Source organism: Neoarius graeffei, chromosome 1, assembly GCF_027579695.1.
Source record: "Neoarius graeffei isolate fNeoGra1 chromosome 1, fNeoGra1.pri, whole genome shotgun sequence".
Taxonomy (NCBI): Eukaryota; Metazoa; Chordata; class Actinopteri; order Siluriformes; family Ariidae; genus Neoarius; species Neoarius graeffei.
In genome coordinates this window covers 51,608,251-51,628,716 of record NC_083569.1, presented here as the reverse complement: position 1 = coordinate 51,628,716, position 20,466 = coordinate 51,608,251, and the positions used below count along the sequence as shown (strand labels likewise).

The 20,466-nt window shown below is 41.8% G+C and overlaps 1 protein-coding gene across 3 annotated transcripts in view; it reads left to right on the top strand.

The window, feature by feature from the left end:
• rtn3 (reticulon 3) overlaps positions 1 to 20,059 on the top strand; it is a 44,250-nt gene extending 24,191 nt beyond the window's left edge. For all 3 annotated transcript variants that reach the window (XM_060933987.1, XM_060933970.1, XM_060933978.1), the window contains 6 exons: positions 7,203 to 7,410; positions 12,377 to 12,515; positions 13,005 to 13,074; positions 13,219 to 13,265; positions 14,985 to 15,043; positions 18,928 to 20,059. In XM_060933987.1, the coding sequence (XP_060789970.1) occupies positions 7,203 to 7,410; positions 12,377 to 12,515; positions 13,005 to 13,074; positions 13,219 to 13,265; positions 14,985 to 15,043; positions 18,928 to 18,976 (572 nt within the window). In that variant the 3' untranslated portion in view covers positions 18,977 to 20,059. The remainder of the gene's footprint in view (positions 1 to 7,202; positions 7,411 to 12,376; positions 12,516 to 13,004; positions 13,075 to 13,218; positions 13,266 to 14,984; positions 15,044 to 18,927) is intronic.
• The last annotated feature ends 407 nt before the right edge of the window (positions 20,060 to 20,466 follow it).

The following is a 20,466-nucleotide window of genomic DNA, read 5'->3' as shown; positions in this document are numbered from 1 at the left end:
CCTGCATGCTTTTGAAAATTTGAAGAAAAAAAAAAATCAGAAGAGACATGAATAAACTAGAAGGGTATGTGATAGTGAGTACCTCCGCCAAGCTACGTATTCAGATTTGCATCAAAATCTAATTGATTATTATTTTTTTTTTTTTGGTCCATGGCCCACCTTTCCTCAATTTAATCAAAATCTGTTTGACTAGTTTATCCCCCGCTGGCTGAAAGGCCCGAAGGGGGATTGTGTCGTGGTGATGCCTGTCTGTCCCGGGAAGGGTGCTCACCTTCTGAAACCAACTCCTCTCACAATTTTTGGAGGAATCGCACAAAACTTAGTAGGATTCCTTGTTATATGTCGGTAGTACGTTTGTTGTAATTTTGTTAAACTCGGTCACGTTTTACCAGAGTTGTGGCCCTTGATTAACAACCTTTGTACTTTTCACAGTTTCATGAAGGTGTGCTTGCTTTCTGAAACCAATTCCTTTCTCAATTTTTGGACGAATTTCTCGAACCTTTGCAAAAGGCCGTGTTAATGCGCATATTGCAATTTAATTTCGTTTTGACCCTTGATTAAATAACTTTGACAACTTCATGAGGGTGTATGTTCTTCTGAAATCAACTCCTCTCACAATTTGTGGAGGAATTTCACCAAACTTGGCAAAAGGCTTTGTTATATGATGGTTATATGCATATTGAAATTTCGTTTAATTTGGGCAAATTTTACCAGAGTTACGCCCTTGATTATTAACAAACTTGTACTTTGGCAATTTCATCAAGGTGTGCTTGCTTTCTGAAATCAACTTACCTCACAATTTTTATTATCCCCCGCTGGCCCAAAGGCCCAAAGGGGGATTATATCTTGGCAATGTCTGTCCATCCCAGGAAGGTTATTCACCTTTCTGAAATCAACTCCTCTCACAATTTTTCAAGGAATTTCACGAAACAGCATTATGTCGGTAATACGCATATTGCAATTTCGTTCAATTCCGTCACGTTTTACCATAGTTATGACATAGTTGCCAGCGGGGTATATTGTGCTCTCAGAGCACTCTTGTGACTTTTATGTTGGGAACAGACAAACAAAAGGAGGCAAAAACATAACCTCCTCCAACAAAGTTATGATTATTCATCATTTTAATGTCCTTTGGTACATTTTTAAATAATGTGCAGTACAGAGCATGCTATGGGATAAGGTCAAATGGACTCTGATGTGATGTCATTTTATTATGTCCGGTGTGGTATGAGTATGTTTCACGGATTTTGTATAGAAAACATTGGTGTTTCTGCCTCTCGCTGTGTTATGTCTGCAATTGGTTATGAAGGCCATGAATAACCTTCACTGCACTAAATTCCACAGCGATATTTATATCACGTTTAGAAATTCATAGAGACGTCGGTACAGCTGGAATGGGTACTAGGATGTTGTGAAGATGTTAAACTAGATGAGGCTTTTCTTGCCATTAGAGATGAGGGTGAGCTTGAGTTGATGGGCAAATAGAAATGCTGCCCCCCCCTTTTTTTTTGGGGGGGGGGGGGGGGGGGGGTCCACATTTTGTACCCTTTACAAAACCTTGAACATCCTCAGACTGGAGTTGTGTTGAGATGAGCACAAGCCAAAAAAAAATCCACCAGATATGTGATCTTGTTTTATTCTTCCAAGGATGTTTATAAAGCTGACTTGGAGAATTACAATATCTTCGGATAGGATAATTAGTTTTAATGGCTGTGGTAAATTAGAGACACACACACACTGTCCTTGTGGCTCTCCCAGCATAAGTGAGTCGTGCTTCCTATGAATTTTATTGCAAATTAGAAATGGAACATTTTCTGCCAAATCCAAACTTGCCTATGAGCAATTACATGCTGTTGCTATTTATTAATAATATACATTTAAAGCTATATGGCCTTTTGATTTCATAAAATCGGTGAAATTTAGTTCCCTCTGAAATTTGGTCATTGTGGTGAGAGATATGCTTATTTGTGTAATACTTCACAAAATATCAGGCCATTCTGTAGCTGGGAAGTTATTTAATTTGAGGGGATTCCCGAGCAAATAATGCACATGAAATTGCTCGCTTTGCGCAGTCAAGCAAACCGAGGAAGTCCGTGTTCGCATGCGCAGGTTTACCTTCATCCTTTGGGTTTTACAGCAGCTGGCATCAACAGTGTTGCATTACTGCCATCTGTAGGTTTACCTTTGACCATACACTGACAGTTCCATCATTCTGTCGCTAAACAAACAGCTGATCACACAGAGATGCTCGCTGACTGCCGATATTTATTAGTTTGGTCCTGCGTTTCCGTTCCTTCGCAACATAACGTCTTTTCTTCTTGCTCTCTGTTACTGTAGTCGGTCTTTCACGTTTCATTCGCACACTCGCGTCCTCTTATTCTCCTGTTTCAAATTTTTATCCCATAATGCCTTGCGTGAACAGGGAAAGCCCACCACGTGATGCATAACATCATGTCATGTATCTTGAATTGGGTCATGGTGAAGCAGGAAAAAATAGCAGAGAATTTTGGGCCACGTGGTCCTAAATTCATTAATTCATCTGGTTAAAAAAAAAAAAAAAAAGAATAAAATTGGAAGTCTGTGATCGAATTCAGTAGCTTTCAGTCCACTAGAGTATTGGGGAAAATTCTTTATAATAATAATAATAAAATAAATTTATATAGCGCCTTTCAAGAAACCCAAGGACGCTTTACAATTATAGACAAAGAAAAAAATAAATTAAATAATAAAAAATAAATAAAAAGTAAAAAGTCCACCGGGTAGGGGTCAGGATGTAATTCCCATGGTGTAGCAGCCACAGTCCCACCAAAAGGCGCACGAAAACGAGTCCCACATCTCCAGCACCGCCGCCGTGACGCCGTCAGCAACATCGCTCGAACACCACGCCATGGATCCACAAAGCGAGCAGAGAAGCTCCGCCACGCAGAGCGCTGGTGTATCCCAAACCGACTGCACAGCCGCTGTGACACCACCGAGCAACATCGCTCGGAACATCACGCCAAGCACTAAAGCACAGGGCGCTGGACAACCACGATGTAAAATGAGCAACAGGCTCACTGCAGTCCATAGCTGAGAGCACAGGCATCACCCACGGCGAACCAAGGCCCGAAGGGAACCGACACCCAAAACTGGGTCTGGAGCTACACCACAACCGGCAGACAAAAACACTCAAACATCAAATGCACAGAAAAAAATAAATAAATGAAAATAGAAAAAGAAATAAAATAAAAAAAGCTCTGGTGAGAAGCGGCAGCCAGAACGCGCACGACGTACTCTCAACCGGAAACGAAAAAAAAAGTGTAGGTTTTTATGACCTACACTTAAAATCTGAAAGGTAGTCTACCTTTAAATGTTTCAAGATGGAATGTTTTTGCTTCCATGGGTCCGCCATGGCTGTGTGGGGTTTTTTTTCCTTTTTTTTCCCCTCCTCTTTACTGTCTGAACACCCACCCTTATTTTATATAAACAGCACCTGCGCCTTTAAGAGCTTAACAGTGCTGCTACTGAAAAGAGGCCACTGCAGTTTGGCTACCGCTGGGACGTGCTGGTGTATATGGGGCTGCTTAGGAGAGCGGAGGGAGGGAGGGAGGGAGGGATAATGAATGAGCACTCAGTCCAGGCTGGCTCCCTCTGGGCACTCGCAAAGCATGCTGGGAGAGCCCTACCCCTGCAGTGAGCGAGAAGGAAACCCCATGCTGCTACTCATTGTTGGCCTCAGATGCTCTGAAATGGAGCAGTGGAAACAATGGTGTGCTTTCTGAAGCTCTGAACCGTCAGCTTTGGTCCATTGTGTTGCAGTTATGTCATGACACGTTTTCGTAAACATTTTTTAGCATGTGGCTTGTTTATATTGTAACGCGTAATGTTTTTATAGTGGACAAAATACTTTGTCGATAGATGGCAATAGATATCATGGAATAACATTTTTGTCATGGAGAATATTGAAACACATTTTATCCTTCAAAGCAGAGAAGTTTACTGTTCAGTTAGGTTCAGAAATATTCAGCAAAACCAAATGAAGCATATTGTTTCGTTTGAATTAGAACAAGGGCTCCGATATCGACACGTTTGTGTGGAGTGAACATTTCAGCGCGAACACAATCCCTGTAAAGGTCAATTCTTTTAAGGAATAAAACACCAATGTGTCATGCTGTTCTATGATGCAAAGTAGAGTTAATGTTGCCACCCCAAAGTTGATCATTTTCCTATAACAACATGTTCCGGAGTGTCTTATTTTTCTTATAACACTGTACAGTTTTTAACTCTTATTTTGTGAGGCCATTATTAAAAAATGTTCTGTTTCCGGTCCACCGGCCAGGTGAGTGCCGTTTGTGCGGTTGAAATTTTTATTTTTTTAACGCCGGTTTTTCGACATTTTTTTCGGGTTTGTAAATCTAAAATCGAACTTGACATTTCCGCCTTCCCAGGGCTTTCCACTAAGGCTCATACTAGCCAGCCATGACAAATAAGTAGCCAGCCGGGGGGGAGTAAACAAACTCCTGTGCACGCAGTTCCCAGGATTAAATGCATTTTCCACAGACTTATTTATTTATTTATTTATTTATTCACTTAAATACAAAGTAAAATGGCAGTAAATCTTCTTTCTTTTCTTGCGTATTACATCATGAGGCGTTCCTGGCTTGTAAATCTCTTATTTTCGGTGCATGATACATTCACGCAGCTGAGCATGCTATGAATTAACAACGACAACGGTCTGCAATGGTGGCTACACAATTACACACTTAGGGAACATTTCTCCATTTGTGTATGAAAATACACTCCAACCACTCAGTTTGGGTTCATTTACAACCAACGATGTCTTTTGATGCCAGTGCGAAATTGAACGAGAGAAGACTGGTTTACCGGAGACAAAATGAGCGTTATCTCTGCTTCTGTTCCCTCCGACACACTACTGCCTCCGCCGAGTGCGCACGCACTCTGAACCGAATCAGCTCTGCGCATGCGCCGTGCGGCACAAAAAAATGGCAGCCACCATGAAGGAAGCAGATCCGGAGTTTTCAAACATTTGCTTAAGTGTGAAATCGCAAAATGGTATTCTAGCGAACAACAAAATAGTAAAGATTCAGAAAAACAAATCACTCAGTGATCATTTTAATAGTGTAATTTCATCCGAACTAGGCCTAACGCTCGATTTAGAACTACAAAAAGTCCGTGTGTCGGACATTTTAAGTACCTTTGTAAAAGTTTTGCAAATGTTGCAGTCAGCATTTAAAATGCTAACTTAAAGTTTTTGTACAAGTTTCAGTTGATTAAACTGTCATTTTATTAAATGTGTCTGCTTTTGTAATAAAGTACTGAAAGAAAAAGCAAACACAGCATTGTGATTTCTTATCCATCCATATAAAAAAAAAAAATCCCTCCCTCCCGACTGAATTTTTTTTTGCTCACCCGGTGGACAGGAAACAGATTTTTTTTTTTTTTTTTTTTTTAAGGATGGCCTTATATTGAGTCATTCCTTTACCCAGTCTCTCTTGTGGGTGTTTTTGTTTTTTAGTTGTGGGTTGTGGTTTTTTTTTTTTTTGGTCTTTTGATTGTCGCATCCATCTTTTCTTGCGTCCCTGTGAATGAGCTGTTACTACAGAAACAGTAACGTATTTTGAAGGAGTGTTCAAGTAATGCTTTGATTTGTCGGCACTGTAGTCAAAACTGCTGTTTTTAGAAAATTTAATCAACACCTAATCGAGCCAATTCAGGACTTCAATAGTGCTGTGGTATAAAATATTTTAAACAATGGTGCACATCTACAATTCATCAAAAAAATGCATTTTCACGTGCACAGGCCGCTTTGTGCGGTTTCTGTGTAGCGAGAGACGAGCGTCTGGAGGGTAACCTGAAATGCAGTATGCGCTTGCATGAGTCAGATCTTGTGCTGTAGTGTCCTATGGAGGCGTCCTAGAACAGAAAGGAGGAGTTCTAACTGGAATCAGAGATGAAGGTTGTGAGGAAAGTCTGGAACTCTGAGTAAGAAGAGCAGAGATGAAAACTGAGTAAGCTTGATGGCTTGAAAAATGTTATGCAAAATCATGAGTGACACATGAGCATGTAAAGCTTCCCTGAGATGTTGAAGCACATGTACTAAAGGCATCTGTGCACATACGTACGGAAGCCACGAGAGGCCCTTCATATAATCTTTTTTTTATTCACTTTATCCCGAGATAACGACATAATTAATTCAGGATCTCAAAAAAACAACACAACTAATTCGAGATCTCGAGAAAACAAAACAGTTATTCCGAGATAACGACACAATTAATTCAGGATCTCGAGAAAACTAATTTGTGATCTCAAGAAAACAAGACAATTATTCCGTGATCTCAAAAAAACAAAACAATTATTTCATGATCTCGAGAAAACAGCTGAGATTTCTAGCAGAGCTGCGCCCCCTGTGGGTCAGACAACGAAGACTTAGAAATTGGCGGACATGTAACAGAGCAGAAATGGCTTTTTACGATGCCTTGAGAGAGAGGGGGGCCAGTCTTCTGCGGAGGTGCCGCGGACTAATTTTGAAATTATCCCTTATTAAAAGACTTGATGCAATCTCTCCCTGTGTCAACCCCTGATCAAAATATTGCCTTATTAGGTGATCGATTATTCCAGACATTCTAACGACCAAAGTTGCGTCTATACAGAATGAGAAATAGCCCCAAAGTCAGCATATCACAAGTCTCTTGGCGCACCTGAATGAACCATTTCTCAGCTGTTTACTCGAGATCACGGAATAACAGTTTTGTTTTCTCGAGATCTCGAAATAACGGTTTTGTTTTAGTTGTGTTGTTTTCTCGAGATCCTGAATTATGTCGTTATCTCGGGATAACAAGGTGAATAAAAAAAAGGATTATATGAAGGGCCTCTCTCGGCTTCCGTACATACGAGCTGCCAGTTATACAAGACTTTCTTAAAAGGTTCATTTAACGCTTCACTGGAGGCCATTTTGAGAACTCTAACTTGCATAACTCGTAGACAATTTAATCTCAATTTAAACTCATGTTAAATTTGTTAGCTATTACTAAATATCATAACTGTTTCTAATACAGATTTGGGCAAGTCTGAATGATTTCTATTAATTGCCTTTGGTGTTTTTTCCCCTCCCCCATTTCTCACACTCCCCACACACCAAACACCACACTACACACTTTCCCATGGACATGTCCACACACCCGCACGCATTGTCTGTTTTGCAGTGTATGACTTGGTCTACTGGCGGGACCCTAAAAAGTCAGGTGTGGTGTTTGGCATTTCCCTGCTACTGCTGTTGTCTCTGGCAGCGTTCAGCGTGATCAGCGTCATCTCCTACCTGCTCCTGGCACTACTCTGCGTCACCATCTCCTTCCGTGTCTACAAATCCGTCATCCAGGCTGTGCAGAAGTCCAACAACGGACACCCCTTCAAGTAAGAGAAATGATTCTGACTCTGAGTTGGTTGCACATGAGCCTCAGTATCTCATGGGTTTTAATGGTGGAAGCCAAATTGGGGGCAAAAACGATGCACAACTGGTCATGGTTAGAAAATGGCTAGATTTTTACCCTGTCCACACTAGGGATTTTGTACCGATACGAAACTACTTTCGTACCGCAACACCTGTCCACACTAGCAACTATACCGGTACTGTATCGGTACGAAACCCACAAATGTATGGGTTTCATACCAGTACTGTAGCGCTTCGCGTAGTGTGGACAGATGAAGCGGTTCTGTATCGATACAAATATAATGCGCATGCGCAAAGTCACACACCTCAATCGATGTCTTCGCTGAATAAAATGGTGAAGAACGGAGATTCGTTTGTTTTTCTCAACTGCCTCGTGCGTTTTATACGATTCGACTGAATAAATGACCAGCAGAAATGGAGACTACATTGACAACAAAAAGCGCACACACGTTGTTTCATCCGCCATATTCTCGGAAGGAAGTTACTCGGTAACCACGGAAACATTTCGCGCACGCGCATTTCAACTACCGTGAAAGAAAACCGCAAACATTTCTCGCTAGTGTGGACAGAAGCCCTGTTCACACTGCACATATTTGCATCGATGCTGCACCGATGTATTTTGTTGCGATATATCTGACACCGGTGTAAATTTTGTGGAGCGTTCACACGTCACAACCCTGCTTACTAGAGAGAAGCGTGTTAGCACCGGTGCAGCCTCACTTGCGGTCACACGGCAGTTTCTGCGATAGTTTCTGCGATAGTTCCTTTGATAGTAATAAAGTTTTGATATAATTTCCTTTTATTATTATCATTTCCTATCATTATTACTATCATTTCTGATAGTAATAATGCGGAAATGAAATATGCGCATGCGTGAAAAAGTACTTCCTTTTCCCGGTTGTCATGGCATCACCAAGCGCCGGGAAAACAATGTGGATGAAGACACCAGTGTTGCTAGATATTGCTGACTTTTTCCATCCCAAAATATGTTCAAATCCGCCAAAATGCACTTAAAACTGCCAATCTGGCAACACTGGAAGACACGCAGTTCTGTTGTTGTTGATATTCGCCATTTTGGAAGCGCAAAATACCAGGATGCAAAATTATGCAATGCCCGTATGTAATCAACTCTCCTCACGCGTAGCGAGTCTACCCCTGTAGCGTTCAGACGTCCCATTTTATATCGGTGCTGCCCCGCAAACTAGCATTTACTCCGGAGTAAATTTCTTAAACCACCTCCCGAGCAGGGTTAGATTTGCACCGGTTTAAGCAGCTTTCAGGGGCTACACCGGTATAACTTTGTACCGTGTGAACGCTCTACCGGGGCAGCCCCGGTGCTACACCGGAGTAAAAGTTGCCGTGTGAACACCCCTAGATGCACTAAACTGTACCGGTATACTTTGTATCGATAGTTATACCACTTTCGTACTGGTATAAGTGTGAACACAGCATTTGTTTAAAATGATGCCATATTGTGCAATATTCAGATACAGTTGGAGTTATTTGCAGAGTCAATGTCCTGCAGCCTTGTATTACTCAACATTTGCCTTGATTTTGCTGTTTGATCTTGACAAGACTTTAAGTAAACACCATGAAGATCAAATTACCCAGGGTTTTCACATGTGCATTGTTTTGTCTGAGTCTACCCCCCTTTTTTTTGTGTGGTTTTGTTTTTAGATCAGTGAAAACACAGCAGGTGTGAACTAACAGCCGAACCAAGAGCATTTGAAATTCAGTTTGTTGGGATACCGGGATTAATTTATAGGTCTGGTATGGAGATTACTCTTATAGGTTTTGGACAGGAGTGCATTTTAGATACATACCACCAAGTAATGGAGGAGTTGAATAATTTATAACTAAACTGCTTATTTCCAATACCGTGATAACTTCTGAAAGATATCAAAGTCCTTCCCACGCCATGTGGCGCATAGGGCGGTGCTGATCTCAGTTTCGTAGCCCTTGGCCTCTCGCCTATTACATAGCTAGGGTTACAGTGGGGGGCTGGTCCTCTGGTAACCACAAGAGCTTGACTCCCTACTCGCATCTGTATTGCAGCGTGCCTTGCCAGGTGGCAGTAGGTACCATTTTTATGATGGTCTTTGGTACGACCCGACTGCAAGTAGAACTCGCAATCTCCCGATTGAGAGGCGGACACGCTAACCACTAGGCCAACTCACGGTTTCTGAAAGATATATTAGACATGTAATGCCTTTTAACACCCATCTGTAGAGGGGTGGTTTTTTTTTATTTTTTTTGGGGGGGGTATTACCAAATCAGGATTGTGCCATACAGGAGTATACTTTTAGTGAGAGTGAGGAATTTGTGAGCTTGTGAAACTTCCACGAGTTATGATCATTGGGCTTTTTGAAGGGTTGAGGAATGAATGATGGTTCTGAAAGTTTTTCTTCCATTCCTAGCTTGTCCGTCTGTCTAATTTGGGTTCTATCCATGTTGGCAAAGAGTTTTAGATGTTTGAGAATGATTGTTGATTCTGGGTAAAGTTTGAAATTAGTCTACTGACTGAAACCAGGTAGAGGATGGCTGTACAAGCTTCATGAAAAATAATTTTTTTTGGAGGTATTGACATTTTTATGGAAGTTATTCTGCCAGTGAAGGAGGGGAATATGTATTCAGATGGTTAAGGGCCTTGCTCATGGGCCTAGTGGCAGTGCCAGGGCTTGTACCAGTGATTCAAGAGCTTAGGTGAGCCACCCCTGCCCCACAAAGTTAATAACGGGTTTTCTTTTTCTTAATTATGGCTCTATATTATTAAAGGGGACATATTACGAAAAGCTCACTTTTTCACTGCTTGTGTGCACACGTTTGAGTATCTGGAGTGTCTACCAAGCAACCAACTCTGAAATCAGACAACCCAGTTTCTTTTGTGCTGCCCATTTCAGAAAACGTTTTTACGCCCTGTCTATCTCGGGGTGTCTGAGATGCAACATGAAAAATAAACCCAATCTTCCCCAAGTCCAAGTAGCCACAAGGACAAACAAGTTTAAGGTGACAAAAAGTAGGTTTTTATTTACATAAGGAACAGTAGAACAACCTGGGTTTAACTGTCGGGTGGATCAACGCCAACACAAGTCTTAATCAGGTTAAGTAAATCTTAACCTGTAAGAAACCAAATTATGCCCCCCTAGCTACATAAAACAGGATAACTGTACTGGCAGTCCACCCCTCCTACCCTAACCGAAGCTAACAAATGGAAAATACAAGAGGAATCTAACGTGTGAAGATGAGGAAATGCCCCTTTTCCTCACATTGCCGCCATGTTGGGTTTATTTATTGCTGATGAGCTGGTGAGGCAGCCAGTCATCCATCAGACTGGAATATGAATCCACTAATTGGTGGGCAGTGGTGGAGACGATCCACCAATCTTCCTCCTGTCTTCCCACATGCATGCAGAACAGAACGGCAAAAAAAGAACATTTAAACACAAATTACGACAAGCCGTTCAGATTTGGCTCCCCTTCCTGTCACGAGTGAAGCTCTTTAGAATTGCGTCACCCCCTTATTTGAGTGTCTCCACTCATGGCTTGAGAAGTGCTTTGCAAATGAATATTCATGAGGAAAGTGCTACTTGGTTGACTGGTAGAAGAGGTGGGGGAGGGTGAGCAGTGGTTCGTTATCATTTAAGGGAACAGGAACTCAAATCAGCAGTTTTGAACAGGGCTGTTTACACAGGGTGAGAAGGTGCTGTGGTATTTTCTGCTTCTGGTGTTTTGTCAAAGCACATCATAAACTTCATTAAGAACTAATGGAACTGTCAACTTGTGGAAAAGGGGTATAATGCATGGATGCAAACGGCGTGCCTTTTGGCGGATGCCGCCTTTTTCACGGCTGTCTGGGGGACTTGCATGAATCGTGCAGATCCGATGAGGTGGGGTTTTTTTGGGGGGGGGCGTTGGAGTGTTTTTGATTATAATTTCATCAAAGTAAATTCTGTATTAAAATTACTAAATAAGCAAATGCCGTTACAGTCCATGAAATATAGGAAGTATGAGAAGAAAACAGCAAATCAGAAAGCTGCGGACGTAAAGCCAATTGGCTGCGCGCCATTATCTGCTGCTGGCTGCATTTCACTGCACGCGCAAGGATTTCCATCAGTCCAACGTAAGTTACGTAATTGGCTTTACGTGCGCAGCTTTCTGATTTACTGTTTTCTTCTCATACTTGTACTTCCTATGTTTCATGGACTGTAACGGCATTTGCTTATTTAGTAATTTTAATACAGAATTTACTTTGAAATTATAATCGAACACTCCAATGCGCGGCGGCACAGTGGTGTAGTGGTTAGCGCTGTCGCCTCACAGCAAGAAGGTCCGGGTTCGAGCCCTGTGGCCGACGAGGGCCTTTCTGTGTGGAGTTTGCATGCTCTCCCCGTGTCCGCGTGGGTTTCCTCCGGGTGCTCCGGTTTCCCCCACAGTCCAAAGACATGCAGGTTAGGTTAACTGGTGACTCTAAATTGAGCGTAGGTGTGAATGGTTGTCTGTGTCTATGTGTCAGCCCTGTGATCACCTGGCGACTTGTCCAGGGTGTACCCCGCCTCTCGCCCGTAGTCAGCTGGGATAGGCTCCAGCTTGCCTGCGACCCTGTAGAACAGGATAAAGCGGCTACAGAGAATGAGATGAGACTCCAATGCCCCCCCCAAAAAAAAAAAAAAAAACTCATCGGATCTGCACGATTCACACAAGCCCCCCAGACAGCCGTGAAAAAGGCGGCATCCGTCAAAAGGTGCGTCGTTTGCATCCATGATAATGTCACCTTTAAACCATCATTGACAACCATGTGCTCCATTTTCATTTCTGCTCTTCTCTGCATGCATACGAAAGCCTCCGAGATACTTGAGGGCATTTCTGCACTCGGTAGTATGTAGTACTGTAGCTGCTGGGATAATTAGGTTGACCTGTATGCTTGTGGCAGGGAACTGATGGAGAAGGATGTCAGCTTGCCTCCTGAGACCTTCCGCAAGCACGTGGACGCGAGTCTGACCTACATCAACCGAGCACTCAAGCAGCTGAGCCGCCTCTTCCTGGTCGAAGACTTGGTCGATTCCCTCAAGGTCAGTTCTTCAGAATTAAGCAAAAAGCCGAAGGTTTCTGCCCCAGAGGATTTGAGTGTATATTTCTTAAAAAAAAAAAGCAACAAAGGATGGCTTTGTTTGTCCACCATGCCTTAGTTACAGCATGTTGCTCCACTCACTGAAATTTGTAACACATGGAGTCTGTATGAGTGAGATGTGTTGATAAGCCTCTTTGATCGTGTTGATGGCGTGTGGGAGCTGGTGGTATTCAGAGGAAATGGCACAGAGCTTTAAAGAGCTGGAGGACTGACCTAGAACACGCTGCCCTCCAGAGAGAAAGGAGCAGTTCACAGGTTCTATAATTGGCCGCCTAGTCTTTGTCACACATTAGTGCACAATAAACTATTCATAAACAAATAATTATTCCCAGTCTTGCGTTTGAGCCTCGTTTGGAATGAATAGTCTGGCAATTTAACTAGCTTTTTACGAACATTTTGTGTTTTCTTGCCTGCCCTTTGATCGTTGCAGCTGGCCGTGGTCATGTGGTTGCTGACGTATGTGGGTGCCGTCTTCAATGGCATCACCATCCTCATTCTTGGTAAGCATTGACATCCTTAGGAAGCACTGTGCTAGGTTTATGGCTTATCTTTCACAAATTATTGCTAATACCTCAAACCAAGTTTATTATAGTGTGGTGTCCCCCCCCCCCCCCCCCCTTTTTTTTTTTTTCTCTTTTCCCCAGTGGACATCCTTGCCTTTACTGTCCCACCACTGTATGAGAAATACAAGGTAAGTGCCCTCTAAGACTCTTTGCTGTTTTTCATTAAATACATTTGTTGGAGTTTATTCTTTTTACATAAAGTATGAAATGTCACAGCTGTCCTCTGCAGCTGCGTTAGATACAGTGCCTTGGTGTTTGTCCTGTTTTGTTGCATCACAAGCTGGAATTAAAAAGGATTTTTTGGGGGGTTGGAACCATTTGATTTACACAACATGCCTACCACTTTAAAGGTGCACTTTTTTTTTTTTTTTTAAATTGTGGCAAGATGAGAAAACAGAAATCTGGAGTGTGCATAGGTATCCCCCCCCCCAGTCAATACTTTATAGAGCCTCCTTTTGCTGCAATTACAGCTGCAAGTCTCTTGGGGTATGTCTCTATTAGCTTAGCACATCTAGCCACTGGGATTTTTGCCCATTCCTCAAGGCAAAACTGCTCCAACTCCTTCAAGTTAGATGGGTTGCGTTGGTGTACAACAATCTTCAAGTTATGCCACAGATTCTCAGTTGGATTGAGGTCTGGGCTTTGACTAGGCCATTCCAAGACATTTAAATGTTTCACTTTAAACCACTCCAGTGCAGCTTTAGCAGCATGTTTAGGGTCGTTGTCCTGCTGGAACCATGAACCTTCATCCCAGTCTCAAACCTCTGGCCGACTCAAACAGGTTTTCCTCCAGAATTGGAGGGAAAAAAATTGTTCAATTTTTCTCATTTGACCAGAGAATCATCTTTCATGTGTTTGGGGAGTCTGCCACATGCTGCTGGGCAAACGCCAAACCCCCCGGCCACTCTTCCATAAAGCCCCACTTTGTGGGCTTAAAGTGGTCCTATGGACAGATACTCCCATCTCCACTGTGGATCTTTGCAGCTCCTGCAGTGTTATCTTTGGTGTCTTTGTTGCATCTCTGATTAATGCCCTCCTTGCCCGGTCTGTGAGTTCTGGTGGGCGGCCTTCTCTTGTCAGGTTTGTAGTGGTGCCATATTCTTTCCATTGTGCTATAATGGATTTAATGGAGCTCCCTGGGATATTCAAAGTTTGAGATTTTTTTTATAACCCAACCCTGATCTAGACTTCTCCACAACTTTGTCTCTGACCTGTTTGGAGGCTCATTGGTTTTGATGTTGCTTGCTTAGTAGTGTTGCAGAGTCAGGGTCCTTCCAGAGCAGGCTGATTTATACAGATGTCATGTGACACTTTGATTGCACACAGGTGGATCTTAATCAACTAATTATGTAACTTATAAAGTGAATTGTTTGGAGCAGCTCTTATTTAGGGGCTTCATATGAAAGGGGGTGAATACTTATGCACACTCCAGATTTCTGTTTTTTCATCTTAATTATTGTTTGTGTCACAATAAAACAATGTGCACCTTTAAAGTTGTAGGCATGTTGTGTAAATGAAATGGTGCTAACCCTCCAAAAATCCATGTTAATTCCAGCTTGTAATGCAACAAAACAGGACAAACACCAAGGGGGATGAATACTTTTGCAAGACACTGTATAATCAGAAAACGTTGTGTAATTCGAGCTTTTACTCCTTCCTTTTTTTATCTGAAAGTTGTGCTGTGACCTCAAAACCATGATAACCCACTTTTATGTCCCCATAAAGAACTGAAATGAAAGCCTGCAACCTTTTTTTTTTTTTTTTTTAAATCTGACACAATGTGTTGGAAGGAGACATTTTGTTTATTAACCATTTTGCACGATCTTTAATCTCTGCCCCCACTCCAGACCCAGATCGATCACTACATTGAAGTTGTACGCACACAGGTTAATACTGCAGTGGCCAAGTAAGTTTCTTCTGATGATCTAAATATTGAGCATGCAATAAGTGTACATAATACTGGATGTAAGGAAATGAATAAATGACAGGGTGCGGTGATGCTGTTACCATCCGGAATTTTCCCCAAAGTGTTCTTGAACATTTTATAGTTATACCCAACGTTGTGGAACTTCCATAAGGCAAGTTAAATCTAGCAGCTATAGACCCCTTTCACTGACGTCACCCGAAACCGGAAGTAAACAGACCCTGCGCCATTTTGGAAGACCAACAAACTCGTGATAAGGGGATAATAACGGCAGCGGTATGTGAACCCACGAGAATAAAGTGGAGTGGCAAACGACTTAAACAAACAAATCTGAGCTGTTTTATTTATGATTTATTGGCCCAACAGTAGACTTGAAAGAAACCTGTGTGAGACTTGGCAAAAAACTGTGGATATAATGGATAAGTCTGTGCATGATCTGCGGACACTTTGAGGTAAGCAAACGCAAGAAATTCAGATTTAAAACATGCTAAATTGGCCCCAAGTTGATAACTGGATGAGGAGCAAGCCTCCCAGACTTCTACAATTTAATAATAATAATAATTTAGGATGGTTTGGGGCTTGCTCGCTGCTGCCAGGTTGGTTGTTGAGTAGCCTGACTGTTTTTTTTCTTGCGTGTGGTATCATTGACGCGAGGTTGTTTTTTGAACATGCCAATGCGGACACGATTTCCCCTGATGAGGTATGACTTCAGACGCGATGCGTGTGTGGAGTCCGCGTGATATGTGCTCAAGATAGGCTTCTCATGTGTTTGGAGATCCGCGCTCCGAGACAAGCGCAAGCACACACACCCCCAAGGGAAAAAAGGGACCCCCTGAAAATATCGGCATAGTTCGAACACTGAGTGTAGGCACTGGGTGTAAACAACAAATAGTTTACAATGTCTGGGTAGCAAACAGATGGCAGAATTGGTGTCCGGTCCTCCTTATGTTTCCATTCTCCCTTGCCGCGAGTCTTATCATATGGGTCAAACCCATCAATCACAGCCAGTTTCTCCACATACCGTGCCCTTTCTGCAGCTGGTAATGTACTCACATAACCCGAATTATCATCCATCGTGTCACTTTACTCTCGCTCGTACTTTGTTTTATATTGTGAGTGCATGTACTTGGTCTTCCAATATGGCGCCTAACAAAATCTCGCGGTGCGGTGACGTCATGTGAAAGGGGTCTATAGACAGTAGTTCCCTGGCCAGCAGCTCTGTTTTAATAAACTTACAGAAAGCTTCAAAATGAATGATTCCATTGTACATTGCAGACGCTGCCTTACACATCTCTGTGAATAATCCGTTACTAAAGAAACGGTAACGTACAAGAAGAGGCCTCTGATTTTAATTCCAGCTGGAAATACCGTCATAGCTGCTGTTCTAGAAAACTAATCAACACTTTCTGTCCAATCAGAATTGAGAGTTTGGTATCATTGTGTTCTGGTTTACACAACCTTTCATTTATTTGATCAGATTTTTCCTCCTCTTTGTCCTTTTATTAGCACATATGACCATAGGCTGATGAGCTATTGCCATCACATGGCGTCCGTCCACAATTCACAAAAATCGCTGCTCCTCACTGAGTTTTCAATGGATATTGATTCTGACTGTTCTCATGAAGAGCAACTCGGTTAATTATAAACGAGCCTGGTTTCTCACGGTACGGCCGTGTGAGCTACTGCATCGCTGACGCTCTGGTTACAGCATTTTTAGAATTTGGAAACACATTCCCAGGTTTGAATCCGATGGTGATGTGATTGAAATGAGTTGATCTTGCAATTTATAAGCACAGTCCAGTCTTTTCAAGCATTTGCATTTAAAATCGGAACTGCAGATAGAGACAGGTCCTGTGAGATGATCAGCAGTGCGTCCGGATCAAAGGATCATACAGGCGATAGACAGTGACCAGGAAGGATGCGTGATAGGAGAGAGATGCTTGCTGGTCACTTTTAATAGGAACCCCTGCTCATGTATGTGGTTATCCAATCAGCCAGTCATGTAGCAGCAGCACAATGGATAAAATCATGCAGATACAGGTCAAGAACTTAAAGTGCATATCACGGGTAAATTCAGGGGCAAGATCAATGTAATTCTCCTATTTTATGTTAAACTTTGGTCAAATATCTGTCACGTTTTGCATTCTGTGCAATTTTTTTACCTTGCACAATACCAGAAAAATTCAGTTGAAATCAAGCCATTTGAGGCGAATTGGTCCGCCTCTGAAAAAACTTGGCATTTGGATTTCCCGGCAAACACTGATTTTCGTGACGTCGCGTGCGGGACGCCTCCCTCCGAATCCTACGCCAGCGCTGGTTTGTTTGAGAAAACGACCTGGTGGTTTTCTGCAAATTTCTTCAACGTTATCGTGTAATTATTAAAATGGTTAACAGATGTATCGTAGGAGGGTGTAGCAACACCAATCATGATGGGATTAGTACTCATCGTTTCCCACGTTGCGCTCAGGTGACAATTCCATATTTCAATGCAAAATCGCTTGCTGCTAAACTTGGTCTACACAGGCTGTGCACTGAAACTGTGCAAGCTCTCGCAGCCTGCTGACTCTTCCGCAGGTAACGTCACGAATCTGGCTCCAGACTCCCTTGGGATTTTTCCAGACGTATTTTATTTTTTTCTGCTGGAGACAGATGGCCTTGTGCAAAATTACCCTTCTGGATGAGTGTGTAAAGGGACGTACTTTCATAAAAAAAAAAAAGAATTTGGTCCAGGATATGCACTTTAAGTTAATGTTCATGTCAAACATCAGAATGGTGTAGTGGAGATCATCAGAAAGTCAGAGATCACACTTTGATGTGAACATTGCTTGAAGATCTTTTTTTAATGCACTGTACTGCTACCACATGATTTAGCAAATTGAGTAGTTCCGGGTCTTGTTCAAGGACCTTGTGATCTAAAATGTGAGCTTTTAAAACCTGTGACAAGTTGTGTAGTGCACACGCAGTTTAAAAGGATCTGTAATTGTCAAATTACAAATCACCAAGCACTCTAAATTATCTAATATCTGTATGTACGGTAGGTATAACACCCCTAGAGGGGGAAAAATACAGATTTTATCTTGATTAGCTTTATCTTAAGGTCTGTGTGAGAGATGTGTAAAAAAAGTGTCACAATTACTAGTACCCTCAAATTCTGGTAAATATTTTTGTGCTTTATATTTAATATTTAGCTTTTACATTCACCTTTATGCTAACAAGATGTTGAAAAGACTTTTAAAAGGCTGAAATCTGACACCCTTTCATATCTAAAGACCGTGTCAGTAGTCAGTTATGCCGGCCTTCCACCAAATGACTCGTCAAGTGATTTATCCATGATTTTGTAAAGACTAGAGATCTTTTCAGGCTCATTTTTGCATGAGCCAAGATGAAAGATAATCTTGAATACGGCTGGATTAGTTTTTTTTTTTTTAAATCGGCATGTCAAGATGGGGGGGGACGCTTTAAGACCGCTATTCTGACCAACTTGCACCAAACGATTGAAATGATGGCAGCGCACCACAACTCCTAGCAGAACTCATGATTTTACTCCGACATTGGAAATTTGCCTGAGACAGTGAAATCGCATGGGAAATCGCTTGGTGTAAGGCCGACGTTTGTTAGTTTTAAGAATTCTCGAGCAGTCATTTATGACCTCTTGTTTCACTGGTGTCTGAGTTCCCTCAGGAAACCCTCAGGTGAACTTGAAGTAAAATATAAAGGGGAAATAATAAGATTTCTGTCATCTTTTCAGTATGAAATTAAGCTAATTAACCATAATTGTTTTATAACCTTTACTATTTATTAATGCATAGTGACTTATTTGATTTTTAATAACGTCATTATTTTTATTTTTTTTTTAAACCAACCAGGATTCAGGAGAAGCTTCCCAAGGCAGTGAAGCGCAGTAAAGCGGAATGATGCGCCTCTGATCCCTTCATGACCACCTCCAGAATCCCTGCATCTCTAGCTTCTACACCTCCCCAGTTTAACCTCTCTCCTCCTTATAAACCTTTTACCAGCCATGTGCACTGAACCAGCTAGTCTCTTTAAAATCTCCTGAAGCTTCTCAATATCCTTCAATGTTAACTCTGAAGCTTAATTATGAGCATTAGGGAAGACGCTCGGTGAAGACGCTTACTGAAGCTGGTGACTCGAATGCAGGAAATGATGTAATTCCACAACTGAATGTCCATTTATGGTACCCAACATTGGGCAGGGGATGTGAACTAGATTGAATCTGTGACCTGGTTTTGGAGTGTCCTAAGAGTTGGTGAAATAAAGACAAGGGTTTGATTTAAAACAAATGTCTGTACTTAAAAATAACACGATGAATGAATTAAAAAAAGTTGGATGAAGAAACTGGACAAAAGAAGCCAGGAGTGATGTTTGTTCGCATAGACCTCCACCCTAAAGAAACCTACTGATGTATTATAAATCTGTGACACACTGTTACTAGACTCGCGCACGCAGATCGATTGGGATACGGACACTGCACCAGCTGGGATGATTCGCTCTAGTTCGCTTTCCTGTACCGTTTTTGGCGTTAATTTTTAATTGTGTATGTATAGTAAGATTACAACAAGCTCTTTGCTGTGAAGTAGTTTGCATTGCTTTTTATATTTAATATCAAATATCCTCTGGCATTTGTTTAAGACTCAGGCTCTTGTTCACATGTAAATGTGTTATGATTATGACTATTAGGTCACATGTAGGGTAACTGCTCTTGACTCCCCAGGCTGGCATCTTAATGAGTAGTATTAATATTCTTATGCTTGAGTTATCTGTATAGAATCGTGGAGATGACTGTGTGGCCTGTTACTGCTCTGAAGAGAATGAGGAAGAAGTGCGATTTGTGTTGGCAGCCCATGTAAAAGGTGGTCTTTTTTTTTTTTTTTTTGGCTAATCTGGGATCAGCCTTCTAACAAACATGGCCTCAGACCAGCGGGAATGAAACTGTTTTGGTGGTTTTGAATTGGTATATTAAAGGTTTTGTTAATTTAACACGTGCCGAAAGCTGGAAACACGCATTTCTTTATTAATTGCATTTGTTTCCATGGCTGGTTTCACAAGAAACTGTGCTGTGCCAATAGAGCTATAATGACAACATGACTAATGTGGCTTCATACATTCACATCTATAAGGGACTTAAACGTAAGAGGAGAAAACTCGACTCGATGCACTTTGCTTATTGCCTGCTCGATATTTTGGCACTGAATATTCTACATGAATCTTGCTTTTAAATGTACCTGGAAGCAGTCGTATTTAAGGCTTCAGTGTCAAAAGTGCACCTGTATTTATGAACGCACCAACGTTATCAAATGAGCAGCCGATTAATAGAGTAACTACTGCTAATACTACTATACACGTCTGCCAACTGCTGAATGTTTCCTACTAATATTTATACAGAA